Source organism: Pseudophryne corroboree, chromosome 11, assembly GCF_028390025.1.
Source record: "Pseudophryne corroboree isolate aPseCor3 chromosome 11, aPseCor3.hap2, whole genome shotgun sequence".
NCBI lineage: Eukaryota > Metazoa > Chordata > Amphibia > Anura > Myobatrachidae > Pseudophryne > Pseudophryne corroboree.
In genome coordinates this window covers 47937767-47950903 of record NC_086454.1, presented here as the reverse complement: position 1 = coordinate 47950903, position 13137 = coordinate 47937767, and the positions used below count along the sequence as shown (strand labels likewise).

Below are 13137 nucleotides of genomic sequence, written 5' to 3'. Positions count from 1 at the left end.
CGACAGGGCCGAAATTTGAACCTTAATGGACCCCAATTTGAGGCCCATAGACACTCCTGTTTGCAGGAAATGCAGGAAACGACCGAGTTGAAATTTCTTTGTGGGGCCTTCCTGGCCTCACACCACGCAACATATTTTCGCCACATGTGGTGATAATGTTGTGCGGTCACCTCCTTTCTGGCTTTGACCAGGGTAGGAATGACCTCTTCCGGAATGCCTTTTTCCCTTAGGATCCGGCTTTCCACCGCCATGCCGACAACGCAGCTGCGGTAAGTCTTGGAACAGACATGGTACTTGCTGAAGCAAGTCCCTTCTTAGCGGCAGAGGCCATAAGACCTCTGTAAGCATCTCTTGAAGTTCCGGGTACCAAATCCTTCTTGGCCAATCCGGAGCCATGAGTATAGTTCTTACTCCTCTACGTCTTATAATTCTCAGCACCTTAGGTATGAGAAGCAGAGGAGGGAACACATACACCGACTGGTACACCCACGGTGTTACCAGAACGTCCACAGCTATTGCCTGAGGGTCTCTTGACCTGGCGCAATACCTGTCCCGTTTTTTGTTCAGACGGGACGCCATCATGTCCACCTTTGGTATTTCCCAACGGTTTACAATCATGTGGAAAAAACTTCCCGATGAAGTTTCCACTCTCCCGGGTGGAGGTCGTGCCTGCTGAGGAAGTCTGCTTCCCAGTTTCCATTCCCGGGATGAAACACTGCTGACAGTGCTATCACATGATTTTCCGCCCAGCGAAAAGTCCTTGCAGTTTTTGCCATTGCCCTCCTGCTTCTTGTGTCGCCCTGTCTGTTTACGTGGGCGACTGCCGTGATGTTTTTCCCACTGGATCAATACCGGCTGACCTTGAAGCAGAGGTCTTGCTAAGCTTAGAGCATTATAAATTTACCCTTAGCTCCAGTATATTTATGTGGAGAAAAATCTCCAGACTTGATCACACTCCCTGGAAATTTTTTCCTTGTGTGACTGCTCCCCAGCCTCTCGGGCTGGGCTCCGTGGTCACCAGCATCCAATCCTGAATGCCGAATCTGCGGCCCTCTAGAAGATGAGCACTCTATAACCACCACAGGAGAGACACCCTTGTCCTTGGATATAGGGTTATCCGCTGATGCATCTGAAGATGCGATCCGGACCATTTGTCCAGCAGATCCCACTGACAAGTTCTTGCGTGAAATCTGCCGAATGGAATTGCTTCGTAGGAAGCCACCATTTTTACCAGGACCCTTGTGCAATGATGCACTGTTTTTAGGAGGTTCCTGACTAGCTCGGATAACTCCCTGGCTTTCTCTTCCGGGAGAAACACCTTTTTCTGGACTGTGTCCAGAATCATCCCTAGGCACAGCAGACGTGTCGTCGGGATCAGCTGCGATTTTGGAATATTTAGAATCCACCCGTGCTGTTGTAGCAGTATCCTAGATAGTGCTACTCCGACCTCCAACTGTTCCCTGGACTATGCCCTTATCAGGAGATCGTCCAAGTAAGGGATAATTAAGACGCCTTTTCTTCGAAGAAGAATCATCATTTCGGCCATTACCTTGGTAAAGACCCGGGGTGCCGTGGACAATCCAAACGGCAGCGTCTGAAACTGATAGTGACAGTTCTGCACCACGAACCTGAGGTACCCTTAGTGAGAAGGGCAAATTTGGGACATAGAGGTAAGCATCCCTGATGTCCCGGGACACTATATAGTCCCCTTCTTCCTGGTTCGTTATCACTGCTCTGAGTGACTCCATCTTGATTTGAACCTTTGTAAGTGTTCAAAAAATTTTTTAGAATAAGTCTCACCTAGCCTTCTGGCTTCAGTACCACAATATAGTGTGGAATAATACCCCTTTTCTTGTAGTAGGAGGGGTAATTTAATTATCACCTGCTGGGAATACAGCTTGTGAATTTTTTCCCATACTGCCTCCTTGTCGGAGGGAGACCTTGGTAAAGCAGACTTCAGGAGCCTGCGAAGGGGAAACGTCTCGACATTCCAATCTGTACCCCTGGGATACTACTTGTAGGATCCAGGGGTCCTGTACGGTCTCAGCGCCATGCTGAGAACTTGTCAGAAGCGGTGGAACGCTTCTGTTCTTGGGAATGGGCTGCCTGCTGCAGTCTTCTTCCCTTTCCTCTATCCCTGGGCAGATATGATCTTATAGGGACGAAAGGACTGAGGCTGAAAAGACGGTGTCTTTTTCTGCAGAGATGTGACCTAGGGTAAAAACGGTGGATTTTCCAGCAGTTGCCGTGGCCACCAGGTCCGATGGACCGACCCCAAATAACTCCTCTTCCTTTATACGGCAATACAACTTTGTGCCGTTTGGAATCTGCATCACCTGACCACTGTCGTGTCCATAACATCTTCTGGCAGTTATGGACATCGCATTTACTCTTGATGCCAGAGTGCAAATATCCCTCTGTGCATCTCGCATATATAGAAATGCATCCTTTAAATGCTCTATAGTCAATAAAATACTGTCCCTGTCAAGGGTATCAATATTTTTAGTCAGGGAATCCGACCAAGCCACCCCAGCTCTGCACATCCAGGCTGAGGCGATCGCTGGTCGCAGTAGAACACCAGTATGTGTGTATATACTTTTTATGATATTTTCCAGCCTCCTGTCAGCTGGTCCTTGAGAACGGCCCTATCTATAGACGGTACCGCCACTTGTTTTGATAAGCGTGTGAGCGCCTTATCCACCCTAAGGGGTGTTTCCCAACTCGCCCTAACTTCTGGCGGGAAAGGGTATACCGCCCATAATTTTCTATCGGGGGGAACCCACGCATCATCACACACTTTATTTAATTTATCTGATTCAGGAAAAACTATGGTAGTTTTTTCACATCCCACATAATACCCTCTTTTGTGGTACTTGTAGTATCAGAAATATGTAACACCTCCTTCATTGCCTTTAACGTGTGGCCCTAATAAGGAATACGTTTGTTTATTCACCGTCGACACTGGACTCAGTGTCCCTGTCTGTGTCGACCGACTAAAGTAAACGGGCGTTTTAAAACCCCTGACGGTGTTTTTGAGACGTCTGGACCGGTACTAATTGTTTGTCGGCCGTCTCATGTCGTCAACCGACCTTGCAGCGTGTTGACATTATCACGTAATTCCCTAAATAAGCCATCCATTCCGGTGTCGACTCCCTAGAGAGTGACATCACCATTACAGGCAATTGCTCCGCCTCCTCACCAACATCGTCCTCCTACATGTCGACACACACGTACCGACACACAGCACACACACAGCAGACCCCTCTCCTCACTGTCTCATCCTCACTGTCTCATGCCTCACACCCAGCAGCAGAGCCCTCTCTCTCTCATGCCTCACACCCAGCAGCAGACCCCTCTCCTCACTGTCTCATGCCTCACACTCAGCGGCAGACCCCTCTCCTCACTGTCTCATGCCTCACACTCAGCAGCAGACCCCACTCTCTCTCACTGTCTCATGCCTCACACCTAGCAGCAGACCCCTCTCCTCACTGTCTCATGCCTCACACCTAGCAGCAGACCCCTCTCCTCACTGTCTCATGCCTCACACCTAGCAGCAGACCCCTCTCCTCACTGTCTCATGCCTCACACCTAGCAGCAGACCTCTCGCTCCCTCTCCGATTCTCCGAATCCTCGTGTGTGTTATTCCCTGTCGCCGTCTCAGAGTCAGTGACAGTGCCACTCACATTGGTATTTCCCGCCTCCCCCTCTTCACTCTCATTGGTCACATGTAAGGCCGGTGTCACTCCGCCGTTCCCACGGTAACATGTCCTTGGCCCTGCCCCCTACGTGACGCCATGTGTGCCGGCACGTCACGCACCGACCAGTCATCGCGGTGTATGCCGGGAACCTAGAGGCGGCCTGACGGAGCCCGGGACACCGAATAGGGGATTCCCCAGCCTGCGCTCTGCCCGTGACCGCCAAGGCACACGGGACAGAAGGGCGCACCGGGGCCGGCGCAGGAACTGACCGTGGGGTTCCCGCCTCCGCTCCACCTACCCCGGTATACCCGGGGCCCCCCCACTCCCACCGGCCCCGGTACATGGTACAAGGAACCGAGCTGACCCTGACACTGTTGCGGCCAGGCCCCGGGAGCACGCAGCAAGGTAACTATAGCGGAGCCCCCCTCCCCCCGTACTCTGGCCATAGGGTGTATATAGATATGTTTTATATATATATATATATATATATATATATATATATATATGCAGTATGGCCATCACATTGCCCTGTCACTAATGTTACACACCTCAGTGTACTGTATGGCCATCACATTGCCCTGTCACTTAGTGTTATACACCTCTGTGTGCTGTGTGGCCATCACATTGCCCTGTCACTTAGTGTTATACACCTCTGTGTGCTGTATGGCCATCACATTGCCCTGTCACTTTGTGTTATACACCTCTGTGTGCTGTATGGCCATCACATTGCCCTGTCACTAATGTTACACACCTCTGTGTGCTTTATGTATATCACATTGCCCTGTCACTTAGTGTTATATACCTCTGTGTGCTGTATGGCCATCACATTGCCCTGTCACTTAGTGTTACACACCTCTGTGTGCTGTATGTATATCACATTGCCCTGTCACTAATGCTATATACCTCTGTGTGCTGTATGGCCATCACATTGCCCTGTCACTTAGTGTTATATACCTCTGTGTGCTGTATGGCCATCACATTGCCCTGTCACTTAGTGTTATATACCTCTGTGTGCTGTATGGCCATCACATTACCCTGTCGCTTAGTATTATACACCTCTGTGTGGTGTATGTATATCACATTACCCTGTCACTTAGTGTTATACACCTCTGTGTAGTGTATGTATATCACATTGCCCTGTCACTTAGTGTTATACACCTCTGTGTGCTGTATGGCCATCACATTGCCCTGTCACTTAGTGTTACACACCTCTGTGTGCTGTATGTATATCACATTGCCCTGTAACTTAGTGTTATACACCTCTGTGTGCTGTATGTATATCACATTGCCCTGTCACTTAGTGTTATACACCTCTGTGTGCTGTATGGCCATACTGTGTATATCCCACTAGTTACCTTGCTCTGTCACTTAGTGTTACATACCTGTATGTACTGTATGGTCATACTGTGGAAATTATACTAATCATATTGTCCTGTGTCTTATTAAATACTTCTATGTACGAGTGGAAACAGTCCCTGTTGGTCGGCATGCCGACAATCGTGATAGTGAGGGGATCGGGATGCTGGAGGAGGTCATGTGACTGTCGGTCTCCCGACCGCTGGTCACATGAATACCACCCCTATGTACTGCATGGTTTTCTTGTGCCTGTTATGTATACTTACATTATTAGTGTACCATATCTCTTAGTAATATAAATACTTATATGTACTGTATGGTCAGTCTATCTAGGGTATTCAATTATCCGCAAATTCGCGGCAATTTTTCGCCCGAAAATTTTTCGCGGCAATCGGCCGAAAATTGCCGCGAAAACGCTCCATTTTTCGACCTATTCAATTCCGACTGGGTTTCACGTGAAAATTCTTGCAGTGAAAAGTGCAGGTGAAAATGGGGAAATCAGCCTGTACCCCAAAAAATGCTAAACTAACATAGGAAAACAGAAGAGAAGTGTGTTAGAGATCACATTAGAGAGTTTTTGGGGACTTAAATTGTGTGAAATGGCGGTTATATGCATTTTTTTTAAAATGCAAAAAAATTATAGAAAGCAAGTTTTTTTTGAGCAAAATAAATGCTCTCACTAAATTTGGGGTACATGAAAATGGGTATAAGTATATATTTGGGTCATTTTAGGGAACTTTTAAAAAAAGTGGAAACAGACCGATTACTCCCATCTGCAAGCCTAAAAAACACCTGTCCCACTCATAAAGCACCCCAATATACCTGTCCCATACCTTGAACCCCAATTTCCAGCACTTTTTACTTTTTCACCCCAAAAATGACATGTCATTATTGGCCAATTAAAAATAATTAAAAACTTCAACGTGCCTAATTAGTCATAAAGGGGGGTGTCCCAGGAGTTCTGTACCATATCCAAACATTTTTACCTTAAAATAGTGACTTTTCCCAACTTTTCACCTGCTTCAGAGAAGGTGAAGTGAAATTAGTGAAAACATGATCACCGATAAATTTTCCAGGATAATTGAATAGGCTGTAATTGCATTTCACGTGAAAAGTCCGGTTTTTCACCCGAAAACCGGACTTTTCACGTGAAAAGTCCGTTATCACTGCCAATTGAATATGGCCATATGTATGTTATAGTCATTTGCTATTCATATATGTCCTTACAGTATACATCTTGCCATGTTTCAGCATTTTATATACTATGTATATTACAGTTTTATACTGCTGTGTTTCTCAGACTTGTATTTATACTTCTGTTTACCGTATGGTCATAGTTTGTTATGCATCCTTTATACTATTCATATTGCTATATTGGTATGTCTCAATAATATATGTTACTATTTGCTGTGCACTTTTACTGTTTATATTATGTATCCTTGCCATTCAGATTGTTCTGTCTCTTAAGCTGGATACACACCTGGCCGGCCTACCTGTCTAACAATTGCTAAGTGCATATACACTTACCAGTCATCCCCCCGATGTGTTGTGCCTGACGTCAGACAGACATTTAAGTGCACTGGCCCAGTTGAAATGTCATGCCCCCGCAGCAAGTGTACTGACACCCGTACACACAGAGAGATGTGGCGCTATATCGCCATTGGCTGTGCTGCAGAGCTGGCGCAATATGTCTGTGGATGACGTTGTTCATTAAGGGGGGGTACACACCTGCTGACCGGCTCATGATATATATGCTGTATGTTGATACAGTGTTTATTATAGCCTTAGAACATTTGTATTGCTCTGTTTTGTAAACTTCTATAACCCTACATAGCTGGTTATACTGTCTTGCCGAAGTATTTGTTTTATATCACAACGATACAGAACACTGAGGCAGATTTATTAAGCCTGGTGAAGTGATAAAGTGGAAAGTGATAACACACCAGCCAATCAGCTCCTAACTTTCATTTTTCAAACCCAGCCTGTAACATACAAGTTAGGAGCTGATTGGCTGGTGCATTACCACCTTCCACTTTATCACTTCACCGAGCTTAATAAATCTGCCCCTTTGTTTCTCAGCTCTTCTTGGAACCACAGCAAGAGCCTTGACTCTTATACCCCTTTTCCACTACTCAGCACGGGTCGCAGCCGGGTGCCTGACACAGGTGCTACCCAGCTGCGGCCCGTGCTCAGCCCCCTTTCCCACTGCGCTCACCAACCCGGCATATTGCCGGGTTGGTGACGCTGCTAGTGACGCAGCAGGGGCGGCGCTGGGAGATCACATGATCTCCCAGCGCCGCCCTTCCATACAGTGTAAACGGGAGCCTTGTCGCATCGACACGGCTTCCGTTTACACTACAACCCTACCCGGATCATTCCCGTGTCCTACCCAGGTAGTTACCAGGTCACTTGATCCGGGTTTTTGCAGGGGGACCCTTTTCCACTAGCAAAAAACACAGGTAAATGCGCTCCCCCGTGCATTTACCCGTGTTTTTTGAGCTAGTGGAAAAGGGGTATTTGCTGCCTCCTTCCTGTCAGCATTGGGATCCCAGCAGCATGCGGCAGCTGGCCATTGAGATTTGCCAGGTGGGGAGCCATCAGAGCCTCTCTACTGTAGCTTATCTGGTTCCCTTCTCAAGATGACGTTACCTCTGCGTGGCTCGGTGGCGAGCTGTGCCCGCCACAGGTTCTATTCCCACTCTATGGGTTCAATTCAATTTGCCAACTGTTAAATAGAACCTGGAATTAGCGGAAATGACCCCTATGTAGTTATGCCGAGCGTCGGGATAGTGAGGGGACAGGATGTAGGTAGTGGTCTCCTGACCGCCGGTCAAATAACTACATCCCGTCTAGGCTTATTTTTGACAGTATTAGCAGTATCCTAGCATTTGCCTGCGGCCCGTGAATGTTTTTTTTCCGTCTCCATAGTTCATAAACCGTCCCTAGAAGTATATTTCACCCCAAAGATGTACATTTTATATAAACAAAAATGACAAATTTATATATTAATATCTTATCTACGCTTCTGTTCAGTGCACGTCTGATCATACCATGTACCGCGTAGTCCAGTCTCATACTATTTCCATGTCATGGGACATATTCACCGAAACAGAATATTGGTGTGCATGTTGCCAATACAGTTAGCGGGGGTGAGGGAATACAAGGTATGATCAGCGATTCCCTTCTGTTGCCTACATTCCCAGGTTTGCTGCAGCCTCCCACCATCCTAATCAGGTTACATAAGTGATGTTCTGCAGGTACTGTACCTATAGAATACAATGGATGAAAAGGTCTGTGTTGCCCTGATGAATGGCTATACTGTTGTAGTTATTATCCTGTTGGCATGCTATGTGTTCATGCCCTTATTACTGTTTTATATCCTTATTTATATTCACTTTGTATTTGTTTAAGCAAGGTATACAGTGGCTTTATTATTTTCATACATGCGCTTTGGTGTGTTATACTTCTGTCTGTATAAGGTTGAGATCTAGACGGTCATAATATATATTACAGCATTCATCAGTATTTGACAACACTGGGATCAATATTTATTGTGTCAGTAGCTTGTTTGTGTTGTCATTGTAGTCATGTGTATTATCAGTATACAGCTTAATTACTTATTAGCCTTGTGAATTTCTGTTACATACACTGTGTGAGTTGTACAGTATATCTTGGACTTTTATCCCAGATTGTACAGATGCATAACGTGTTGCGTACATCCATATTCATGGAATAAAATGCACGTACTACATCAACACTACAGTATTCCAGAATAAGTTGTTTTTCCTTTTATTGTGGAGGAGATTGTACGTATGTTTACACTGTACTCTTGTCTGTCTGCATCTGCTTGCAAATCTGTTTCCAGCTAATCAGCGACTTGAGATAACAGATGTATAGAACCTAGAGGTCACCAAGTTGAACTGAAGTTGTCTGTCACTTGCCAAACATTTGGAAAGTTCTGTGGCTTTAGAAATAGCGGTCAATATATTTTCATGCATGAATCAGATGGCTCTGCAAATGCTATATTTATTTATTTTTGTACTGTGAGATTGACTTGTGTACTGTAACATTCTTTGTTGTATATTTATTTTCTTTCTCGGAGTTGGTGCTGATAGTCTTGTCCTGTACTGTTAATGGTGTCTCTTTCATATGGGTCTGGGACTCCAGGTCGACAACAAAAAGGTCGACACACCTTAGGTCGACGTCAATTGGTCGACATACCTTAGGTCGACATGGGCAAAAGGTCGACATGGGCAAAAGGTCCACAGGAACAAGGTCGACATGGAAAAAGGTCGACATGAGTTTTTAATGTTTTTTTTTTGGTGTCGTTTTCTTCGTAGAGTGACCGGGAACTCCAATTAGTGCACCGCGTCCCCTCGCATGGTGCCTTCGCTCCGCTCGGCACAGATTACCGTTCCGATCGTAGTCCACGTGGATCGTTAAGTATGAAAAGGTTCCAAAAAAGAAACAAATTGTAAAAAACTCATGTCGACCTTTTTCCACGTCGACCTTTTTCCACGTCGACCCTTTTCCACGTCGACCTTTTTCCTGTCGACCTTTTGTCCGTGTCGACCTAAGGTGTGTCGACCTTTTTGTTGTCGACCTGGAGTCCGGATACCCTTTCATATAGACTTTGCGGAATATAAAACAAAACTGCAAATACCCAAGTGCTATACAGGTTGTAAGTTCTGATGTCCCTTTGTGCATGTGATTTATTTAAGCAATGAATGAAGCTCCCCCCATATTAAGTACATCAAATCGAGATCTGTATTCCACTTCTTTCAGCCTTAGCAATGAAATGGATATTTTGGGACCTGTCTGATTTGTTGTCGTTGTGGCTATTATGTGCACTTTGGTTCTATTATCATCCTCTACCATTCAGATTTAGTACCCCTTATTTTAGAAAAAAAGAGATAAAAATTGATGTTCAACCATAAGGTTAAGCTGAGCAGTATGCTAGACATGGAAAGGGTTTATTCAGGGCAAAGGGGTGATAGCAAGTTAAATACTTGACGTGATGTTTATGACTTGGCTCTCTGCACACCTTGGTGTACTTCCAGTTTGCGTAGCCGTCTACTCAGAGCTGAGAGTAGGCGGTATATTAAAGTGTGGGTTTGTAGAAGTGAGATGTTGCCCGTAGCAACCAGTCAGATTCTAGCTGTTAACTTCTAGTAGGTGCTCGATACATAAGTAGAATCTGGTTGCTATTGGGCAACATCTCCACCTCTATAAGCCCACACTTTAATAAATAAACCCCTACGAGTGTACCTTGATAGTGTGCAGGGTGCACCATCATCATCCATCTCATCTCATTCTGCGTGTGGTATGAAACTACAAGTCTCAGCATACTCTGCTGGCTATTTCATCTGGCAGCGCCTACTGGGGACTGTAGAGCCACCGGCGACCCAAGTCTGATTTAGCTTCACCTCTACCATACCAACTAGTTTTGCACAGCACCATTGTGAAAAAAGTCCAGCGGAGTCTGATATTTTGTGGGTTGAACGAATATCACAAGGAGGCTGCTTATTCACTATTATGGGCACCAGTGACGACATTCAGGCACATGCTAAAATAATAGATCTTTGTTATGCTAGGTCAGGAGATGCTGGAATCTCTGGTTTAATATTCTGTATTACAAGTTTGGTAAGACATGGTAACCTAATTGAAGCTGATTTTATATATTTTGTTTTTTTAAAGATGATGTGCGAAGTGATGCCCACAATCAGCGAGGCTGAGCTGCCTTCAGGGGGGGATCGAGGCCATGGTTCCGGCTCTCCCCAACAGACGGACTCGGACTCTCACTTTGAGCAACTTATGGTTTCTATGCTGGAAGAAAGAGACCGGCTACTGGATACTCTACGAGAAACCCAGGAAACACTTGCGTTAAATCAGGGTAAACTACAGGAGGCGACCCATGAACGGGACTCATTACAAAGGCAGCTCAACACCGCTTTGCCCCAGGTATAAAAATATCTATTTGAAATCCTTTTTTGTTTTTTGTTTGATTTTGACTACTCATTTATTTATATTTCTCTTTTAATTGGTTTGGGGGAAAAATCCCCAAAAAAACAAACTCCCCAGTAGCCTAGCGATCTTGTATTTGCGAGCAGGTGAGGGGCGCGTTGGGGTTCCACATCCAAATCATCTTATTACGGTTATGAAAACATTACGTACAGGTGGCTTTCCCTGGCTGCTTGCTTCTCTCCTGTTATAACGGGATGAGCCTGGGGTTACTATAAGAACATGGCATTGCCGCTCACCTGTGAGATTTTCCACAGTTCTGTATGTTGTGGAAGCAGACGGCGCCGAATGGAAGCACATGCCATAGATGATTTGTCGTTTATTGGGTTGCTGTTCAGCTGCCACCTCTTGGTAACCTCTGTTTCTTGGCTTCACATGTTATACCCCCTGGAAGTATTGAGAGGTAGAATAGAAATTACAGGTTGAGTATCCCATATCCAAATATTCCGAAATACGGAATATTCCGAAATACGGACTTTTTTGAGTGAGACTGAGATAGTGAAACCTTTGTTTTTTGATGGCTCAGTGTACACAAACTTTGTTTAATACTCAAAGTTATTAAAAATATTGTATTAAATGAACTTCAGACTGTGTGTATAAGGTGTATATGACACATAAATGAATTCTGTGAATGTACACACACTTTGTTTAATGCACAAAGTTATAAAAAATATTGGCTAAAATGACCTTCAGGCTGTGTGTATAAGGTATATATGAAACATAAATGCATTCTGTGCTTAGATTTAGGTCCCATCACCATAATATCTCGTTATGGTATGCAATTATTCCAAAATACAGAAAAATCCGATATCCAAAATTCCTCTGGTCCCAAGCATTTTGGATAAGGGATACTCAACCTGTATAACAAGCTTGTGGATCCTTAGTTTGCCATTGCAGTCATGAGAACTGATATTTCTATTTATGGACCTGTGGTTAACATAATAATATACAGTATAGCCGGTAAATACACTTGTGGGAATTACTGTGTATTGGTTTGTTGTATCATTGCACTAGATCAATGTTTTCCATCTATAATCCTCGGAGAACCCCAACAGTGCATGTTTTACAGATCTCCTCCGTAACTCTGGGTCTGGGCCTGTGGTGCAGAACTCCACAAACCGGCAAAGGCTAGCTACCCCAGGGCAGCACAACGCGAGAAGGTAAAGTGTTAATATGTGTTAATAAAAAGAAAGCAAAATCTATATACCAAAACTAATACACTAGTGAAGGTGTAATTAAAAGACCAGAAGGATTAATAAATGTGTTAGAGGGGTGCTAAATAAGATCTCGCAGTCTGCTACCCCAAAGCAGCAGAGCCCCACCAATACAGGGGGACCCGCACCCCAGACCCGCGCCGGGTACTAATAATAACAACAACCCTTCCGGGTAATATATTGTTTTTATTAACACATACTAACACTTTACCTTCTCGCGTTGTGCTACCCTGGGGTAGCTGGCCTTTGACGGTTTGTGGGGTTCTGCACCCCAGGCACAGACCTAGACTTAGGGACCACCAGCATCAGAGGAGCCTTGTGGGGAACTGGTGGCTTATCATGCTTTTGCAAATGTATGTAACGAAGACCTAGTTTGGGAACCATTGTACTTATTACCTGAAATAACTTCTGTTTGTACAGTGATTAGCAGAGAGGAAGAAGGTACTTCTCTGTCTTGCTTTACTCTGTGACCATGCAGAGTTGGAGGTTATTTGGCTTGCATGTTTCCTGGCTGGCACAGTATGCATTTGTTGGTTTGGGGGTTGCCAAGTGAATTTGGGTCTATCTCAGTGTCTTGGCATTAATAACGTAAAAGGCTATTCTAACCTTATGATGCAGTGGTGGAGATCTAGTGTAGAACAAGTTCTGTATACAATTGTGTCCCTTGAACTTGCAGATTCCACATGTAAAGGTGGCCATACACTTATGCGAGTTCTCAGAGGGGAGAAGTCGAATACGATCACCCTTGAACTGCCCGTCAGCTTCCCGGCGGCAGGATTGCATATAATACATCATATGCAGTCCTTTTGCATACGATGTATCATATGCGACCCCAGCCAAGGCTGCCG

The 13137-nt window shown here is 45.1% G+C and overlaps 1 protein-coding gene across 10 annotated transcripts in view; it reads left to right on the top strand.

Moving 5' to 3' along the window:
- Positions 1-3734: 3734 nt before the first annotated feature.
- The window catches only part of PPFIA1 (PTPRF interacting protein alpha 1), a 143693-nt gene continuing 134290 nt past the window's right edge, over positions 3735-13137 (top strand). For 4 of the 10 annotated variants that reach the window (XM_063944134.1, XM_063944128.1, XM_063944135.1 and 1 more), the window contains exons 1-2: positions 3737-4103; positions 10752-11015. In XM_063944134.1, the coding sequence (XP_063800204.1) occupies positions 10752-11015 (264 nt within the window). In that variant the 5' untranslated portion in view covers positions 3737-4103. Of the gene's footprint in view, positions 4104-10751; positions 11016-13137 lie in introns of all 10 variants that reach the window. The other 6 variants (XM_063944132.1, XM_063944136.1, XM_063944137.1 and 3 more) reach the window with 3 other exon arrangements.